Source organism: Equus quagga, chromosome 19, assembly GCF_021613505.1.
Source record: "Equus quagga isolate Etosha38 chromosome 19, UCLA_HA_Equagga_1.0, whole genome shotgun sequence".
Lineage (NCBI taxonomy): Eukaryota > Metazoa > Chordata > Mammalia > Perissodactyla > Equidae > Equus > Equus quagga.
Genome location: NC_060285.1, coordinates 7921962 through 7940865, shown reverse-complemented (window position 1 = coordinate 7940865; position 18904 = coordinate 7921962). Strand labels below are relative to the sequence as shown.

The 18904-nt window shown below is 62.5% G+C and overlaps 2 protein-coding genes across 2 annotated transcripts; both read right to left on the bottom strand.

Moving 5' to 3' along the window:
• Positions 1-936: 936 nt before the first annotated feature.
• SHISA8 (shisa family member 8) lies at positions 937-6556 on the bottom strand. Its single transcript, XM_046646598.1, has 4 exons — positions 5651-6556; positions 2905-3038; positions 1980-2126; positions 937-1641 (listed from the first exon to the last, which is right to left on the bottom strand). Exons 1-4 carry the CDS (start codon positions 6172-6174, stop codon positions 1247-1249), a joined length of 1200 nt encoding a protein of 399 aa, XP_046502554.1. The 5' UTR covers positions 6175-6556; the 3' UTR covers positions 937-1246.
• An 8516-nt stretch (positions 6557-15072) lies between these two features.
• On the bottom strand, positions 15073-17693 carry TNFRSF13C (TNF receptor superfamily member 13C). The gene is made up of 4 exons (XM_046646694.1): positions 17522-17693; positions 16977-17155; positions 16397-16630; positions 15073-15847 (listed from the first exon to the last, which is right to left on the bottom strand). Exons 2-4 carry the CDS (start codon positions 17110-17112, stop codon positions 15666-15668), a joined length of 552 nt encoding a protein of 183 aa, XP_046502650.1. The 5' UTR covers positions 17113-17155; positions 17522-17693; the 3' UTR covers positions 15073-15665.
• Positions 17694-18904: the final 1211 nt, after the last annotated feature.

The window sequence follows — 18904 nt, the reverse complement described above, 5'->3', positions numbered from 1 at the left end:
TGCACCATCGGTGTCACAGTGGTGGCAGAATACACAGTCCTAAACTGAAGTCAGCTGGGTGACCTTGGCAAGTTCCTTAGGTCTCAAAACTTTAGGGTCCTCATTTGTAAAGCTACACACCACTGGGGCTTTTGTGAGGATTAAATGAAGAAAAGCAGCAACAAATGGTGACCATTGTTATTAAAAGAGTATACCACGCCTAGGGTACACAGGAGGGCAACTGAGGCCCAATTGGGTGGCTTTGTTGAGGTCACAAGGAGAGGCACAGCCCAGGCCTCAACCTCCCCATCAGTACCTGGCACAGAGGAACTTGATGCATGCAGGCTGCTGGCAATGCCCTGGGAGCCTGCCTGGCAGGAAGCGGGTGAGCTGGTAGTGCCAAGCATGTGTGGTGTGCACCCTGGTGGGGGCACTGCCAAGGCTCTGGGTCCAGCATCCCCATCCCCTTTTCCCCCAGAGCATCTACTGGGAGGAGGCTCCCCCATCCTGAGCGCCAGCTGTCTGCCCGGCCCACTGCCCACACCCATTAGGGGGGTGGCCCTGGACCAAGCTGGCCAAGTGGCCTGCAGACCAGGGGCCGGCTCAGGGCCAGACTATGTCTATGAGGAGCAGCCAGGCTCAAGCCAACTCAAGCTGTAGAGCTGGTGACCACCTGGAGGGGGCTCACCTCCAGTAAGGGGCATGGACCCTCTGGAGGGCTATGGACCCCCTCCCCTGTGCCTGAGCCTAGAGATGGCTGGAGCCTAACTGCCCCCTCTCCCAGGCCTCCCACTGCTATGCACATTAAGCCTGGCATTCAGCCCCATCACCCTCTCCAGCCACTTCCCCCTGGCTTCCAGAACAGGCCTAGCGGCTCCCGGGAGCAGTCCTCTGCTCTTGCACATGCTGTGCTCTCTGCCCACACTGCCGTCTGTCCAGTCAATGACCAATGCCTCCGCCATCAGCGCCTCTCAGAGCCAAGCTGGGGCGCCTTTATTCTCTGGGGTGGGGGCCACAGGAAAGGGTTTATTTACACGAGGAACCCTGGCCCTGGGACCCCCAGGACAGAACCACTGGCCTTACCCAGTAGGCCCCTTCTTAGCCCTGCAGGCTCCAAAGCCCGCAGTCCAGTTTGGGCAGGTGGAAGGGCCGGCCTCTGGTCGGCGCCCCTCCCCGTGGCCTCGTCCCTGGACCGGGCCGATGGCGACTCCGGGTAGACGAAGGCTCCTGGCGATGCGATGCCTCAGGAGAACCAGCGGCCCCGTCTTCACACGGTGACCTCCGCTTTGCTGTTGGTGCTCAGATGTCGGGGTCCGCGGCTCGCGCTGCTGTAAAGGCCGGGAGGCTGCGGGCTGAAGGCCTCGGGCAGCTTCTCCACGCTGAACTGGCGCCGGGGCGCATGGCTGGGCCGCCGGGGCGCGGGGGAGGCCTGAGCCGCCAGGTGGCCGCGGGGGGCGAGCCGAGCCGGGCGGCCGGCGGTCCAGGCCTTGTAGTGGCCCGACGGGGCGGCACCGGCGGGGGGCGCGTAGCCCGGCGGGGCCCAGGGGCAGGCGTTGAGCAGCGCCGGCAAGTCCTCAGGAGGCCGCGGGGCCCGCGCCGGGAGGGTCACTGGGGCGGGCTCGGTCGCGGGGAACCGCTGGTAGAAGTCCTGCGGGGAGGCCTCTGCGGGCGACAGGGCAGGGCGAGTCGGGGCGGGGCCAGACCGTGGGAGGCGGGGGCGGGGCGGGGCGGGGCCAGGCCGCGGGAGACCCAGCTTTCCGCGCCCGGCGCTCTGGCTGCGCGGTGGCGTCCCAGCCGGGCGCCGGTCAGACGTGGGGTACGGCCGAGGCGTGGGAGCTGGTTGGCTGCAAGGGGCGGTACAGAAACTGGCTGGAGCCGCTGACCCGCCAGGCTGGGAACTTTGTAACTCCGAACTGGGACACCGGAGCTTTGCAATCTAGGAACTCGGATATCTGGGGTGCAGTGGACCCGGCGCTCCAGGTACAAACCCGGCCACTCACCTGCGGCCTTGAGCGCCGCGGCCTTGAGGGTGGCGTACTTGGCGTAGTCGGGCTGCAGTGTCCTGTTGCCGCCGCCTTGCAGCCGGGGGCCGCGCGGGGGTCCGGGGGTCGCCGGCCCTAGCGGCGCGTTGTTGGGGCGTTTTTTGTCTGGAGCGGGGAGGGGACAAGTAAAGTGAGACTCGGCCGCTGACCCGAGGACACTGCACCTGCACAACCACCTCTTCGCAGCTGCCTCCCCAACGGCAGTTCCATGGGAGCTTGTGGGATGGCTCTTTGGCGGAGACTGAGAGCAGAAGCGGTCTTCACGGCGGAATCGCCAGCGCCCCGGACAGGGCCTGGCTCGGAATCACAGGGATAGTGGCAGCCAGCCCTGAGTGGGTGCTAACTTACTGGATGAGAACTTGCCAGAATGTTTGGCTCCAACCAGGCCCTTGACCCAGGCCCTGCCCTCCGCGGAGATGGAGGGAGTGTCTGAGGATTCTAATCCTCAGATTAGGATGGGGGAGTGAGGGATGCTGTCAAGTCCGCCTGGCCAATGAGAGGCCAAGAATGAGGCGCCCACTTGGAAGAAAAGACCTACAGGAGGCCAGGCAGACCCCAGGGCACCAAGCCAGAGCCTAGACCCACAGCCTCAGCCAGGGATCCCTGAATCTGGAAATTTCCTCACGAAGTTCCTGAGGCTAGAGGTTGCAGGATCCCTAGGAGGGTCCCTCTCCACCAAGGGGGCTGACCTGCTAGCCCAGCCCCTGCTCACACACCTGCAGAGGTGGGCAGCTCATTTCCATCTGGGAAGCAGGCTCCACTCCCGAGCCGAGGTGACCGACTCTTACCCCTCCGCACACCCCTTTCCCGGCTCCCAGGCCTGAGGCAGCCGAGGGGGGCCCTGTGCTGTAGATGACAAATGCCTGCCCAGCAGCCCACTCACCTGTGCCGTTGTGGGGGGAGCCCGCGGGGAGGCCATCGCCCATCTGCACCTGGACACAGCTCCCCAGAGGTGGGCCCAGAGGTGGAGGCAGTGGCTCCTGGGGGCCCGGCTGCTTCAGAAGTTCTGTCAGTGTCCTGCGGGGAGAGAATGGTGAGAAGCAGGCCTCGCAGTCCCCTGCTCTCCTGTCTGCCAGGCCCTGCCCATCAAAGGCCAGCCCAGCCAGCACTGTCTCCCTGCGTGCAGCTCTTTCACCTTCTCTGGGCCTCCCTTCTGCCCTGTGATTGATCTGACACAGCTAGTTTCTCCTGCCAGGCACAACCTGTGGCCCCAACACAGCCATTTCCCAGAACAGATCAGGAAACTCTAATGGGGTCGCATGTAACCAGGGCCACCTTGTTTTCCAAAGGCTCCCCGCCTCTCCCCTGCTGGAGCCCACTCTCCCAGACCCTCCGAGTGGAGCCTCCTCTCCAACACAAGCTCTGTGAGCCTATCAGGCTCCTGGACTTGGCTGGTGCTGCTCTCTCTGCTGACAACATCCTTTCCTCCCGTAGAACTCCTGCTCACTCTTCAACCTCCACCAGAATCCCTCCTCCTCCAGGAAGCCTTCTTTTTCTGCCTACCTAAGTCCCCTCCTGCAGCAGGGGCTTCTACCAGGTCCTGGGACGTTGCTACCAGCACAGGTATGGAGGACAGACAGATGAGGGGAGGAGAGAGCCAGGAGATCCCCTAGTAGCAGGCTGGCACCAAAGGCTGTGTGACCTTGGGCAGCCGCCTCCCCGGGTACCAGGACACCCAGTCCCCACACAGCTGTGACAGCATCTGACTGAGCCTTCCCCACAGACAGCCGGGCCCGGCCTTCAGCCCAGCTGCCTTCAGTGCCCCAAACCTGTGATTCTCTCCTAGCTCGGTCTGACCCTCCTTCTGGGGCCAGGGCCTCAAATGGCTGGGTCATGAAGAAGGACACTGGAGGTGGGACACACTTGGCGTGGGCGCGGTTTGGCTGCAGTGTGGCAGGCTCAAAGCCTCCTAGTGCCCATCTGAGCTGACCTCTGTGTCCTGCCCACTCCTCAGCTGTCCACTCCTGTGGTCTCATCTCTGGCAAGCATCCACCAGTCAGCTCTCCCAAACACCTGAGTAATTTCCATGCCTCTGGGCCTTTGCGCAGAATTTCTCCAGGGACAGACTCCACCTCCCCTCCGAGCCCTCGGAGAAGCCTTCCCTGCCCATCAACCCCGACATGGCAGAATTAAAGGTGAGATTTTGGAGGAGGGCAGGGGTTCAGAATACACTCATACATGAGCTCGAGTGGGGCTCCAGGTCTCCCCAGAGGAGAAAAGGAAATCAGGGCACATGGGAACCTAAAGCCCAGAGAGGGGAAGGGACTGTCCCAGGCCACACAGCACATCAGGGGTGGGGCAGCTCTTCCTCAGGCATAACCAGACCTGCTTCTCTGTGCCCTGCGGATGAAGTGGGTTCCAGGTGAATATGTCGGCTACGCTGCCCCAGTCACCTCCTCTACACCATCATGGCCCTCAGCTCCTGCTGCCCCGTCCTGGTCAAGGACATGACCTGTCCTCTCCCCCTCACCCAAAATGAGGGACTCCAAGCCCAGGAGACCTGGGCCCTGCCTCTGCAGCATCCAGCACCCAGGCTGAAGCATCCAGCACCCAGGCTGACAGCCTCCATGTTGCAGAGGCAGTGTAGGAGCTGAGGCCCGGGTTCCAGCCCCAGCTCTGCCCTACAGAGTCCGGGGGAGGGGCTAGGTGGCAGGGGGCGGGCAACAGCCCTGTGGAGTGCCCAGGAAACCCTCCTCACCTGCCCCTGAGGTCTAGGAGGGGGAAGCATTCACCTGCCCACCCAGGCATGGGCACTTCTCTCTATCATGACTTCTAAGTACCAGCCTGTCGCACACTGTGTCAGCAGCCCACATGGCCAAGGGGGCCCGAACCTGGGTGAGTGAGGAGGGCGCAGGCCGCAGGGCACAGAGGTGGGCTGGGGCATAGGGGTGTGGGGGTGTGAGTAAGAGCTCCAAGGTCAGGACACAGAATCCGAATCCCCATCCCAGCTAAGGAAGGGACCCTGGGTCCTGTAGAGCTCACTTCACACGATGCTCAGAACTCAGCCGGCACCTGTCCTGTCCTCAGCAGCAGCGAATCTGCGCCCTCCGCACCCTTTCTGCGCGCGGGGAGACCCTGACCTCCGCCTGGGGTTACTGAGTGGGGTTGGGGGGGAGGCCTGAGGGAAAGGTCAGGCCTGAGTCACAGCTATGGGGGGTGCGGAGGGAGCTGGAAGGAGGGAGGGAAAAGGGGAGAGAAGCAGGAGGGGAGAGAGCCCAGAGCTATAATAAAGGCCCCTTCCCTTCCGCCCAAGACGCCAACACTCTGTCAGCCCACACCCCTCACTCCGCGCTGGTGGGTCCGGCCCCAGGCCCCCTCTCCCGCGCGCAGACCTTGTGCCTTCTGGCCGGGGACGATCAGCCCTCCCTGCCTGCTCCGCCGGAAGGTCAAGGGGAGACACGGAGGTATCAGCTGTCGCCCTCCGTGAAGTGGGGGGTGGGGGTGGGGACACAGATGTGGAGACAGAGACAGGGAGGAAACACCAGGAGGAGGACCCTGCTGAGGGGACCAGAGTTTCCAGAGAGGCCGGAAGGATGAAGGGTCGCGAGGGGACGCCCAGCTGGCAGCAGGGCCGTCCAGGCTGGGCGGGCGGGGATCCCGGCTCCTGGCCCGGGCTGGCGCGCGCTCACCTGGTCACGGTGCGCCGCGCGCGCGGGCTGTGCGCCCTCTCCAGGCCCAGGCGCGCCCCGATGCCGGCCAGCACGAGCAGCGCTGCGACACCGCACACCGCGTAGACGGCCGTGTGGCTGCGCTCGCGGCTGGGGTCCCGGGGCGCGGCGGTGTCGCGGGCGCGCGCGGGCGGCCGGCCGGTCTGCACCCAGGCCGGCGTGTCGTAGTTGGAGCAGCGGCTCTGGTCGAGGCGCCGCGGCCCGTCGTGGCAGCAGAAGCGGTAGCCGCACGTGCCGCAGCAGAAGCTGTAGGCGCCCGAGCTGCAGTTGAAGGGCGGGTCCCACTGGCCCATCACGTCGTAGTAGCCGCGGCAGCGGTCGCCCCCGGCCGGGGCCTCTGTCCCGGGTGCTGCGGGTTCCTGTGCCTCGGGGGCCCCCGCGCGGCCCGACGGCGGCTGCGCCAGCAGCAGCGCCAGCCCGAGCGCTAGCTGGAGCCCCGGCGGGCCTCGGCCGACCCGCAGCCCCCGCGCCCCGGCCCGCTCCATCGGGCCCGCGCCTTCGGCTACAGCGCCCGGCGCATGGCGGCGCGCCGAGGCTCCCTCCCGCCCGGGCTCCGGCCGGCTCCTCCGCGCTCTCCGGGATCGCGCTCGCCCCCGGCGGACGCCTCCTCGGCCGTCAGCCTCCTCCGAGCACCCCAGCCCCAGATGGGCTCGGCCGGGAGCTCGGGGGGCCGCACCTCCGGTGGGCACGTCCTCGGCCGGGGCTCCCCTCGGACCCGAGCCGGCCCGTCCGCGCACTGAGACTCCCGCGGGCCGTGCGGCGGGTCTTCAACTGCGCGCCGTCCCCGGCCTGTCCCCGGCCCGGCGGGTGTGCGGGTCCCGGGCCTAGCGGGGGCGGCGGGCCGCCTGACACCGAGGTCTTCCCGCCGCCCGCTCCGCGCTGCCCGCGCTCTGGCTGCGGCTCGGGCTCCGCGCGGGCTCGGGCGGGCGCGGGAGGGAGGGAGCGAGGGAGGAGGGCGGGCGGGCGCGAGGCAGAGCCGGGGGAGGAGCGCGGCGGCCGCGAGGGGAGGGCAGGGGCGCCGCGGGGCCCGCGCGGCTGGGGCGCCCCACCGGGGACCCTCCCCGAAAGCCGCCCAAAAACATTCCTCGGAACCAGGCGCTCCAGGGGGTTCAGCTCCCGGCCCTCGGGACTGTTACTTCGGACCTCGGGCCCGCCACCGGCGCGCCCCTGTTTTACAGGTGCGCACAGAGGGGACAGAGCCGCTCCGGGGGCTCATTGCTGCCCCACCACCACCTCCTTCGCGTCCCCTCCATCAATTCTGATCGAGGCAGAGGTGTGACGTGAGGCAGACCCTTGCCCCTCTTGGCGCCTCGATTTTCCCGCCTGTCAAATGGGAAGGAAACCTCCTACGGAGCCGCCGCAGAGGGCCAAGTATGAGTTCTCTCCGTGCTGCCTGGGGCGCAGAGTTAACCCCGGGGCGCGCGCCCTGGTCCCAGAACCTCCTGGACGCCGGACTGGGGTCTGGGGGTGTCGCCACCGCTACAGCGATGGGCATGGCCTGGCGGGCGCCCTCCCGGGATCTCTCGGCCCCTCCGGTGAGGTGAAGGGGATTGGGCTAGCCCCGTCTGCGATGGGGAGGGCGGGGCCGGGCCTGGGGGCGGGGCCGTTGGCAGACGGCCACCGCGCAGGACCTTTGGGTTCGTTCTCTAGCCCAGGGTCAAGGAGACTGGGGGGCGGGCATGGAACCTGGACCTGGCCTGGAGCGTGGCTCCATCTTGTTCTCTAAATTGGGTGTAACTGGAAAATGTGGCCGGGCCGCGGCGCCTTGCTTCTCTCTGCCTCAATTTCTCGTCATAACGTCAAAAACTCATCCTGGGGAGCAGATTCATAATCGTCCCTTCCAGGAAGCAGAGGTCAATATGGTACCTCCCACTGTCCGGATGGGAACACCAGGAAGGCAAGGACTGGGCGTCCAGTTCACCCTGCGTGTCCCCACACGGCGCAGGCTTCTCCATATCTGCTGAAGGAATGAATGAAGTGACTCTAGTCTCTAGTTTTTATGAGATGAAGAATTTGGGCTCCTAGGGTCCTTCCTGCTCCCCTTTGCATCTTCCCTTCACTCAGCGACAGGGATCAGCTTATAAAAACGGAGGAGGTGGAGGCAGGAAGAAGGAGAAGGATTTACATTTAAAGGAGGATCAAGTCTTTCTGTTGCCGGGATGAGGGGCTGACAGGCTGATTTCAGGTATTAGTGGGCTGAGACAGGAAGTGGTGACCTTCCTGCAAGGCCCTCCCCCTCAGGGTGAATCCTGTGCCTGGCCAAAGACAGCCTGCCCCCCCATCCACCCATAAACAGCCTCGGATCCAGTAGACCTCACCCCATTAAAAGACTTTATCACAATTTTAGAGAAAAAGAAAATAGATGAGCAAAAGACTGAGATGAAATTGCTTTAATCCCATCACCAGGGACAGCTGAGGCTCAACTGTGTCACACTTTACAGACTGTTTTGTAACTGGTTTCTAGTTTACTTTCTGCTGTCAAACTTTCAGTCTCTTATTCTGCTTAGAACTTTGTAGCTATATTTTCTGGTGCATCCTTTTCTGCTTCCTTAGAGGGGATTCCTGGGAATAGAATTCCTGGCACGAACTATCTGGTTTGTGTCAATGCCCCCACCTCACACTGCCAAGCTGCCTTCCAGGTTACCAAGCTCTGAGGGGGGTCACTTCTCCCCCCTTTCTTACCCCCCTGCTGGGCATTAGGTTTACAGAAGCTTGTCTCTGCCCTGTGAGGACTGTGGCCTCTTCCCAGGTAGGGTGACACTATTGGGTCCAGAGCAAGTCTCTCAATGCTCTCCCCTGGATTTCACCCCCTCCCTGGGCCCTTCTCTTGCCCCACTGTCCTGGCATCATTGGGTGTTCTGCTCAGCTGCCCTCTCATGTTGACTCCCATCGGGTCCTGCCTATATATATATATATATACACTTATGTTTATATATCCATTTGTCCAATGAGATGGATTCCAGCCCCCTCACCCCCCAGGGACTGATGTCCAACTCCCAGCTCCTCCCCACACCTATGGCTTCCTCCTCATCTCAGTCTGCTTCAGCGGTCAGCCAGCATCCGTAGACGCACACATCTACCAGGTCTCTGCCAGGCACTCAATGCCTTCTCCTATGAATACACAGCCTTGTTGGGGGTGGTAGGGGGGAGGCGAAAAGGGCAATTGCAAAGACAGATTGTGGTTAACTGGCTGAGCCCTGGGATCTGACCATCCATTCAGCTGACATTGCTCCCCAGGTGCCCAGCCAGGTGCTGTGAAAGGGGATTGAGATGGAGCAGCCCAGCGGAGGAGGGACCCCTTTGCCCAGGCCGCCTTCCCTGGACTGTGGGTTCTCTCTCCGCAGCTAGGCACCGGAGCACCTGCCCCTTGTCTCCTCTGCCTGCCCCCTCAAGCCTTTGTCACCAAAATCATCCATTGATCCAGGCTTAAAATATCCCCTGGCATCTGCAGCAAGCCCCGTGGGGCGGGCAAAGGAGCCGTGTCTCTGCCTGAAGGGCACCCGCCCCACCCCCAGCTCCGAGTGCTGGCAGCTCGAGCGTGCGGGTGTCTGAGTGTGCACACGAATGAGAGCGAGAGTGTGCTTGTCTGGGGCTAGCTGTGGGCACATATGTACACGAGTGTGTCAGTGTGGATGCCCCTGGGCACACACGCTCTTCCCTCACTGTTGAGCTCTCTCCTAGTGCCCAGCTCTGCTGTGCAAGGCTCAGGGTCCTGAGAGGTCGTGGACATTAGGGAAAGCTTGCGACCAGCCTCAGAGTCCCCACTTGAGATGGTGGGTGACAGTTTGCCCACCCCTGGGCCAGGGGATTTGGGATTTTCTAGAAACTCTAGACCCAGAGAGGGGAAATGATTTTCCATGACTGGCACACAGCCAGGAAGGACCAGGGCCTGGCCTGGAACCTGCACTGTGAGCCCCAAACCTACCTTCTGGCCAGTTCAGTACAGAAAGCAGCTGGAGGAGCCCAGCACGGAGCCCAGGGAAGTGTTCCTACACCCTGACAGCACACCAATGCCTGCCCAACTCCTGCCTTATGCCTGCCCAGCCCTGACTCCTACAGGAGCCTCCAGGACTTCCCACAGGCTGTTCCTGCTTCCTAGAATGCCTTTCCAGCCTCTCCCACGGAGAGTTCCTACTTGTTCTTCATTTTGAAGCCAGACTAACATGGGATGGAATTCCCGCTCTAATAGGGCCATTCAACCTTTCTATGCCTCAGTTTTCTCATCTGCAAGATGGGCTGCAGGGACAAGCTGATGGGCCCCCCACGGAAAAACACCCAGGTACATGCAGCCTCGTGGGCAGCTCCCCCCCCCCCCCCCCCCCCCCCCCCCCCCCCCGCCACCGGGGCCCGGGGGCCCCCCCCCCCCCCCCCCCCCAACCCCGTGCTGAGAAGATGGCGATGGCCCCTGCGGCGCCATCCACCAGCCTCGAAGGCCTCATTCCCAAGCCCATTTTGCTTCCGCTTCCTCCATGATGGAGGGTTACCCAAGAAGCAGAGACTCCAGGGGACTATGGACTCCCTGCTGGCGCAGATGCGACGTCAGGACCGGGAGGGGGTCTGGAGGGGAGGACCCACGGCTCCTTTGTCTCCCTGAAAGGCAGCTCGTGACTCAGGCTCCAGCTGCCTGTGGGAAGGAGGGGGCGCCCGGGCTCCTGAGGTCGCGAGGGAGAGGCGGAATGGGGGGAGGGGGGTGCTGGGAGTTGGGGCTCAGCCTCCCGGCCAATTCCCCACGCACCCTGTCCCCGGGCCTCCCCTCCCCTGCCTCGGGGACTCCCACTCCAGACGTCATAGCTAATCCCTCTGCCCTATTTACCCCTAATAGTCTCCCCCTTCAGGACCCTCCAGAGGCCGTAGAGAACGTGCCTTCAGGAGCCGCCCGCTAGGTCCGCCGCGGGGGACAGACCCAGAGAGGACTGGGCTCGGCGGCGGCCGACCAGCGCGTCCAGTCGGGACCGGCCCGCCTGCCCCACAAGCCCATCCGTTCCGGGGACACAACTCGGAGGTCAGCTCCAGCCCAGAGTCCCGGGAGAGGCTTCCTGCGCGCACCCCGACCTTGCCCCAGAGTCAGGGCCATGCCCTGCGTCCGGGCCCCTCCTGGCTGGGGACGCGCCTGCGGTCAGGGACCCGCCTGAGCGCGGAGACCCAGAGTTTGAAGAGTGCGCCGTGGATCTTAGTCCCGCGGCTCACCGGCACCTCCCTTTTTCTTCGCCCCTCGGCCTTGAACCCATCTCTTCCACTTGCCTCCGGCCCCGCCTCTTTCCTGCAACCCTGAGGCTTGGGGCCCCTAAGGCGGCTCCTTGACCCCGCCCGGCCGCGCCCCTCGCCCCGGCCCCACCCCCCGGCCCGCAGCCCCGCCTCCCGGCGCCCGTCAGCCGGCGGTCAAGGTGCCACCGGCGGGGCTGACCGCAGGAGCCGCGGAGACAGACTTTCGCCTGCCTCGGCGGGTCGCTGGCACTGTTCTGGATGCGGGCAGGACGGCCGGGCCTGGACCCCAGATCTCTGCAGCTCAGGGAGTGAGGAGATGCTCAGAGGCCCTCTGGGCCCCGGGACCCCTGAAGAGTCCCATGGGCAGCGTCCCCTCGTTGCAGAATCCCGGGAAAGAGCACGGGCCAGGAACGCTACATCTGTGTGCCCCGGCTCCTCCCCGACACTCCGCGTGGCCCTGGGCAGTTGTTCCTACCCCCGCCTCCCGCCCCCACTCCCTGCCCCAAGTCAGGACCGGGCAGCCGGGGAGCGGCACAGACTGGAGAGCGGTCAGATTTCAGCTCTGGGAGAGGAAGAATTTTTCGGCAGGAGCCATCCACAACAGGGCAAATGAGAGTGACCTCCCACCCTGTGCCCAGGGGAGTGCCAGAGAGGTCTGGTGGCTTCTCAGAGGGGACAGGGAAGGGTGAGCACTGGGTGCCTGGAGGGTAGGTGCTCCTATGTGTCACGGGGCAGGCACAGGCACAGGGAAGGTAATGATAGCCTTGCCTGGCACTCAGAGGCCGTGGTGCCCAGCTCTCCAGCCCCTGCCCCTGCCTCCTGCTTCGTGATCTTCCTGCCCCTCTCCTCTGCACCTTTGTAGCCAGTTCCCTGGGCCAGGAGTGCCCTTTCTCTGCTCCATTCCAGCAGAAAACCGGGCAGGACTTGGGGCATACCTCCTGCTCTCCAAGTACTCCCTGGATGCTGGATTGGTCCCCCCAGCTGCTCGGGGCACTCCCCGGCCCTGGCAAGGATCACTCTGTCCTCTTATTGTGTCCCACTCTGTCTCTCTCACTGGATTATGGCCAGCAGAGCCTGGCTCTGTCCAACATGGCCCTGGCACAGAGCAGGCATGTCAAGGATCTGGGGTGACCGATGGGGCAGTAAATGGATGAGGGCTAGAGGTGGTAACTGCTGAGACCGGAGCCTCAGACCACCTCTGGGAAACTCACTTCCAGGGGGAATACCTGAGGGCTGCGAGCTCTGGGCAGGGAGTGTCTGGGTCCCCAGGAAGGAAGGAGGTGGAGGCACTCCTGGGTGGAGACCCTAGTTGCCACATGACCTCTTCAATCTGGGACAGCTGGTTGCCCCTCAGGCTCCATTTTGAAGATGGGGAGACAGGCTCGGAGAGATGCCAGCAGCTTCTAAAGGCAAGGACTGTGTGGGGCCGTCCTTGCTGAGACAGAGGGAGGTAAGGGGTCAGGTCCTTCCTCCCTGGCCTCACCAGCTGGGCCTGCCCACCCCCACCCTGAACCTGGAGCCTGGGGCAGAGGGACAGGAAGTGAAAAGGGCCTGCAGGAAGCCCCAGGAGGAACTGAGACTTCAGCCAGCCCCGCCTCCACCTGCCAGGGCCCTGGGGACCTTGGGGAAACCAGACCCTCTTTTAGGAAAAACTGGCCAGAAACACAGGCCAGGGGGAGGGGGAACTGCTTCCCCGAGTTCCTACCCCAAAAAGCAGTTCTTCCAGAGTCTAGCTTGGCTCCCTCTTATTGCAAAAAGAGACCAAATCGGGAGAGAAATCTCTGAGTAGTGATGAAGACAAGGAGGAAAGCCTGGAGACAACCCCTGGCGTTGGCCACTCCCAAGGAGGGCAGCTGGGTCAAAGACCTTCTGGACAGGCGCCCAGGGCAGGGGCAGGAGTCTGGATCTCTCCCAGATCCATCACTGCTTTTCGCATCTTGGGCCAGATCCCTTCCCTTCTCTGGGCCTCGTTCTTCCTATCTGCAAGATGGGCCATATAACCCCTGCTCGTGGAGGTGAACCGGGCCAGAGTTTCAGAAAAGTAATTTGACCAACAGGGACCTCAAAAAAGGTCAAGGCCTTTGGTTGCAATGACTCATCTTCTGGGAAACAGACTCAGGCAAAGATTTACGTACGTGGAGGCCCTACGGTCTCAGTCACAATAGTAAAAACCAAAAATAACCAAACCCTCAAGTGGAAAACTTTACAAATGCTGAAAACCTTGTATGTGAAGTATTTGAAAACAAGACAAAACTCACCAAAAATGATGGCCAAGATATGACTTTATATGTATAGTACGATTACAGCTAAGTAGAAGCCACCACTCAGGGGCCTGGCGTTGCTGGATTATGGGTCATTTCTGCATAGACTCCACCCTGGATTACTCTCCTGAACTTTCCAAAGTGTCTACAAAGCACACCTTGATTTTTTAAAATAAAAAATGCTTTTTTAAAGCAAACACAAACGCTCATGTCTCTCTTCCAGGTGCCGCCATGAAGATCAAATGCAGTGACCTCAAGAAGGCTCCTTGGAAAGCAATGCACAGGACAGAGGGCCAGAGGGCCAGAGACTGGAGGCCCCTGGCAGGTGAGGCCCTTTTCCGGACTAGGGGAGACTAACCCCCTCCTTGCCCACCTCTCCCCAGACCTCTGCTCCTGGTTCTTCCCCAAGGAACTTCCCTTCTATTATTTGCTGGATGACAATGATGCCAAGTCTCTGCCCACGCTGGGCCTCAGTTTCCTCATCTGTAAAATGAGGGGAGTGAGGATTCTCTGAAGTTCCTTCCAGTCCTTCTCCTCTGAGGGCCACAGGCCAGGAGGAGAACGTTGCCTCCAACCCCTCGCTTTTCAGGAAAGGAAACTGAGACCAGAGGGGAAGCTGCACACCACCCAGGGGTTCAGCCAGGACCCAGTGGTGCCAGAGGTTTGCATGTCTGGGCCCCAGAGGGGTTTCACCCGCTTGTTTCACCTTCGGGGCCCAGCCCCTGGCTATGGTGGAAAAGGTGGGGTGGGAGATAGAGGTGGCCGGGAATAGCTCAGACTCCTGCAATCCTGAGAGGGAGGGGAGTGGATGACTGGGCCTATTCTGGGCCTGCCACCTGACCTCACCCCAGCCACCTGGCAGCCTGGGGGGGAGGGGCATCTGAGATGGGCTCAGGGAGAGGGTGGCTAGGCAGAGACTTCGATGTGAGTGTCCAGGTCCTGGGGGCTCCAAAGCTGCTGGCTGCTGTCTTCTGAGCTGGGAAAGGGGTGGGGAGGAAGGGCAGGTATCTACTGGGCAGCTCTGACGGGTAGGTCAGAAAGCGTAGGCAGAAAGCATCTGATACATGGAACAGAACATGGCCAAGGCCTTACAATGGGACAAAAGGGGACCAGAACTCCATCTTCTGACTCCCAGTCCAGTGCTCCTTCCAAGGGCGCTAAGCCATGACAAGTTCCAAGGATACTGTCCAGGGCAGAGTCTGGGTCAGGAGGTTCCTGCCCTGTGTAGAAGGGCCAGCAGGAGAGGAAGCAGCTGACCAAGTGTACAGTGTGCTCCAGTGCTGAAAGAGAAGGTCTCCACTCCAGGCCCCCCAGCAAGGGGCACCACTGTCACAGGAATAGTTTCACTTGGATGGTAGGTGACCCCAGGGCATGGTACAGAATGGCCAAGTGATCCCAGCACCCAGAGCCTAGTGCATGGGGAGGGCAGGCCACAGAGAGAAGAGAGCTCAAGGGACATCAGGTCCAGCTGGCTCAAGGCCACAGGCCTTCCCTGGCCTCTGTATGAAGGAGCCTCCTGCAGGTCCTGGGCCCTGCTCGGGGTACAGCTGAGTGTGCCTTGGAGGCCACTGCGACCCCAGTGGTCTCTGAGGGAGATGTCTGTCAGTGTGCCTTCAGCGTGAGCTTGCAGTCCAGCCCCAGAGGCTGTAGACTTCCTCCCAAGTGCAAGCCTTGGGCTCTGGAAGCTGCCTCCAGGGTGAAAATGGCATCATAGGTCCTAGCAGATTGGGCCAAGCTCAAGGTTGACCCTAGGGCACAGACACACGAGAATCAGCACAATCTAGGCTGTTTCTTTTTTTTTTTTTTTAAAGATTTTATTATTTCCTTTTTCTCCCCAAAGCCCCCCTGTACATAGTTGTATATTCTTCGTTGTGGGTTCTTCTAGTTGTGGCATGTGGGACGCTGCCTCAGCGTGGTCTGATGAGCAGTGCCATGTCCGCGCCCAGGATTCGAACCAACGAAACACTGGGCCGCCTGCAGCGGAGCGCGTGAACTTAACCACTCGGCCACGGGGCCAGCCCCATAGGCTGTTTCTTAAAATCATCTCATACTAAATCCCAAAGCAAACCTGTCAGTTGGTTGCTCATTGCTGCCATTTGCATCAGTTTAAAAGCAGAACAGCTCAGAGAGCAAGTATTAAAGAAATGTGACACTCAGATACAAATTAAGCGTCCTACATCAGTTGATCCTTTTCCTAGACTCATTCTGGCTTAATGGTGGCTTCTCCAATCTAAAAGAAAAACCTGCTACTCAAAGTGCCACAACCACTCAAAAACACAGGAGCTCAGCCACAACCGTCGAAGGCTGCCAAAAATGGTATGGTTTTAAGTCAAATGCCAGCATGCCATGCGATGCTATGTCACCTGAACACTGTGGTCTGTGGTGTCTGTCTGTGGTTCTGCAGGGTTAGCTGGAGAGCAGGCTGGCTCCCAGAAAATGGGCAGGTGGGCGCCGGTGTGAATAGCCCAATTCACAGGGAGGGCAAGGGCCACCTCCTGCCCCCTCCATCGCTACTGTTGTTCAGGGCCAGCCGTCTTGGTGGTCACCAGCTCAGTGGAGCCCAGCTCTGTGGCTGGCACAGGGACGCTGTGGGCAGGTGGGGTGGCGTCTGGGTCTTCTCTGGGTGGAGGCCAGACAGGAGTTTTGACATCAAGGAGTCCAGGGGTGAGGACGATGACATTGTCCAGAGCCTCTGGGGGGTGGGGGGCATAAGGGGGAATGCAGGGTCAGGATTGGGTCACAGCCTTCCACTGTTCCTTGTTCTGGAAGCCTCTCTGGAGGGACAGCTCTCCCCACTGCAGGGTGGGGAGAAGTGGCACGTGATTGGCCCTCAGGACAGGAAGCGCTGTGAGGGCCGGCAAAATGGGGTGTGCTGACAGTAGGCCGAGGAAGTGTGGGAGCCAGCATGGCCATCCCAGAGAGGGCAGGACAGACCCCTCCTCAGACCCAGCTCCCCAACCTTGTGCCTCTTCCTGGGAGGGGTCTGGGAGGCCAGAGCCGTGGCCCTCACTTGGACTGGGTCTCGGGCAGGACTATGTCTCCCTGTTCCACCTGGGATCCTCAGAGGGCGCGCTTTCCCCCCCCGCTCCGTCTGCGTCACCCCCTACAGCCCTGACTCTCCCTTCAGACCGCTCCCCCCCTCCCCTTTTCACACTGCCCCAACCTCCAAGGCAATGTCTCCTCTGCCTGCCCTACTCCTGCTTGCTGTGACTCTCTCAGGTCCCCTCAGACGCGGACTCACCGTCCCGGTCTCTGTCCGGGGCCTCGAGGGCAGCCGCCCCGCGGAGCCGCCGCCTCCGCCACCGCCAGCTCGCCAGGCCCACCAGGACCAGGGCCAGCGCCAGGCCCAGCCCCGCGGGGGCGCCGAAGAGCAGCGCGGGGAGCGGCAGCGTGGCCTCGGCCTCGGCAGCGCCGGCGCCCACCGACTCCTGCGGCTGCAGCGCCGTCCCGGGCGCCAGGCTGCTTCCCACGGCTGCTGGAGGAGGGGACGGGGAAGGAGAGCAGGGGGCGGAGGGGAAGGACGGCCGGGGAGGGGCAGGGTCGGAGGGAGGCGAGGCTGGGCCAGGAGGGGAGGGACAGCCGGGCGGGGCGGACATGGGGAAGAGGAGAGAGGGGACGGTGAGGGCCACGCGGTGATGTCTGGTCCCCATCGGGCCTCTGCCCACAGCGCCCCATCGACCCATTGTCCCCTTCCCCCCGACCTGGGCCAGGTGGAGGGCGTGCCTGCGGCCCTGGCAGGGTGGGGGCCTCCGTGGCAGGACCCTCCTCCTCCCGCGCAGCGCTGCCCCGCAGTCCGGCCGTCAGAGTGGGTCGACTCTTACCCGATCCAGGTTTGGGCGTCCGGAGGAGATGGCAGGCCACGCATTTGCGGACCAGGGTGTCGAAGCACTGGGCCGGGGCGCACTGCGCGGGCGCCGTCCCGTCCCTGCCCCTCAGGCTCCTCGCCGGTCGCCTCATGCTGCTGATGGCGCGCACCCAGCTGGGACTGAGTCTGGTCTCCCTGCCCCGGGGGAGGAAGCCGGGAGGGGTCACCGCCCCCTTGCCCCGCCCCGCCCTCCTGCCTGCTGGAGTGGGACCGCTCGCTGGGGTGGGACCACTTTCAGCCGGTGCCCAGGGCCCTGAACACCAGCCCTTCTCTTTCTACCTGTGATTCCTCCATTCAACCCTCAACCACCTCCCCAGACACCCACTGGGCAGGCCCTCTGCTAGGCACTGGGACAAGTTTGGCGCTGAGCCCAGGGCTTGCTCTTGGGCAGCAGAGTATCGGCCCCTTTGGGGCACAGACCTCTGGGTGGCCTTCTCTGTCCTGCTCCCCAAGGTCAGCCCATAAGCACAGGTGATGGTGGTGGGGGAGATGATGGCTCACAGCAGCGATGTCAGTGCAGTCCATCGGCACAGAGCAGACAGCAAGGCTTTGTGGAGGAGACACGTGTTTGCAGATGGAGCGAGGTCTAGGGGACCCTGATAGGGGAGGGGCCCAGTGTGTGCAGAGGCCTTGAGGCCCAAATACGAAGGCCATGGAGTGCTGGGCCCAGAGAGCTGGGCCTGGGCCTTGACTGAGGTTAAGGAGCTTGGACTCTGGCCCAAAGGCACTGGGGAGCCACCAGGGCCTTAAGCAGGGAGTGTCAGAGTCAGGTCTGCGTGTTAGTGAGGAAGCTCTGGCTGGCGAGGAGGGCACAGATGGGGGAGGGGGAGGGCAGCTGAGGGTCCAGGGACAGCTCAGTATCCAGATCCTAAGCAGGAGGAGACTCAGATCAACAGATGGACAGACAGACCAAGGCCCAATAGTCACCCACCCCAACTCCTTCTTCCCAGGCCTGTGTGTCCTGGTCTGCTCACCTCTCTGTCTCACTGAGGCCCCTCCTGTCTCCACTGCCCAGCATTTGGGTTCCCCCACCTGTCTCTCACCTGTGTCTCTGAGATTGTCTCAGACACACACAAGGCCCCTCGGCCTTCCTTGACACCTGCTGTCCCCTTCCTGAAGGACATGGAGCCTCAGCACCGAGTGCCTCATGGTGGTCATGCCAGATCCCGAAGCATTCAGGGATGGGGGGCACAGCGGAAGGAGGAACTGTCCATGGGGCAGAGAGAGGCTTGGAGGCAGGAGTAGATTTTTAGCAGCTGTAAGGGGGAGGGAACCCTTCCAGGCAGGGCAAAGGCAGGGAGAGGTGACAGGGGAAGCTTTCTCTGGGGACAGACATGGCCCTGCCTAGGGATGCTGCAGAGGGAGGGAGCCTGGGGCTGCAGATAGGCCAGGCCAGGCCAGGCCTCGGGCCACAGGCCCGGGCAGTGAGGAGCCGCAAGAGGTGTTTGAGTTGGGGGTGAGATCCTGAGTTGCGCTTTAGACGGCCCCTCTCTCTGGCTGCTGTGGAATTGGAGACCGGGCAGGGTGAGCGGAGCAGCGAGGAGGCTGCTCCATGGTCCGGGGCAGGGAAACCATCTGGCAGTCCTTTTGGAGGAAAGGGTGATGCTGTGGAGAGAAGGGAGCAAGGCTGGTCCCCGGGTTTCTGACTCGGGGGAGCTTGAGGGCTCTCACAGAGTCTCACAGGCCTTGAGGAGCCCTGGGCCACTGCCTCTCCATCTTCTGCCCATGGGCCAACAACTCCGTAGCAGGAAGGTGTAGGCGGTGGGGCAGCTGCAAAGGAGAAGTGGGTGTGGGGTGGTGGGTGTGGGTGTGAGGGTGGGTATGTGGTGAGGGGGTGGGGAGCCAGGAGCCTGGAGAGGAGCCAAGGCAGGGAAGGACCTCCTA

Coding starts and splice junctions, on each gene's coding strand:
- SHISA8 (XM_046646598.1), bottom strand. CDS start 6,174: ATGGAGCGGGCCGGGGCGCGGGGGCTGCGGGTCGGCCGAGGCCCGCCG. Junction 2,127..2,904: donor CTCCCCCCACAACGGCACAG/GTGAGTGGGCTG, acceptor TCCCCGCTCCAG/ACAAAAAACGCCCCAACAAC. Junction 1,642..1,979: donor CGCGGCGCTCAAGGCCGCAG/GTGAGTGGCCGG, acceptor TGTCGCCCGCAG/AGGCCTCCCCGCAGGACTTC.
- TNFRSF13C (XM_046646694.1), bottom strand. CDS start 17,112: ATGAGGCGACCGGCGAGGAGCCTGAGGGGCAGGGACGGGACGGCGCCC. Junction 16,631..16,976: donor GACGCCCAAACCTGGATCGG/GTAAGAGTCGAC, acceptor CCCCTCCTCCAG/CAGCCGTGGGAAGCAGCCTG. Junction 15,848..16,396: donor CCCGGACAGAGACCGGGACG/GTGAGTCCGCGT, acceptor CCCACCCCCCAG/AGGCTCTGGACAATGTCATC.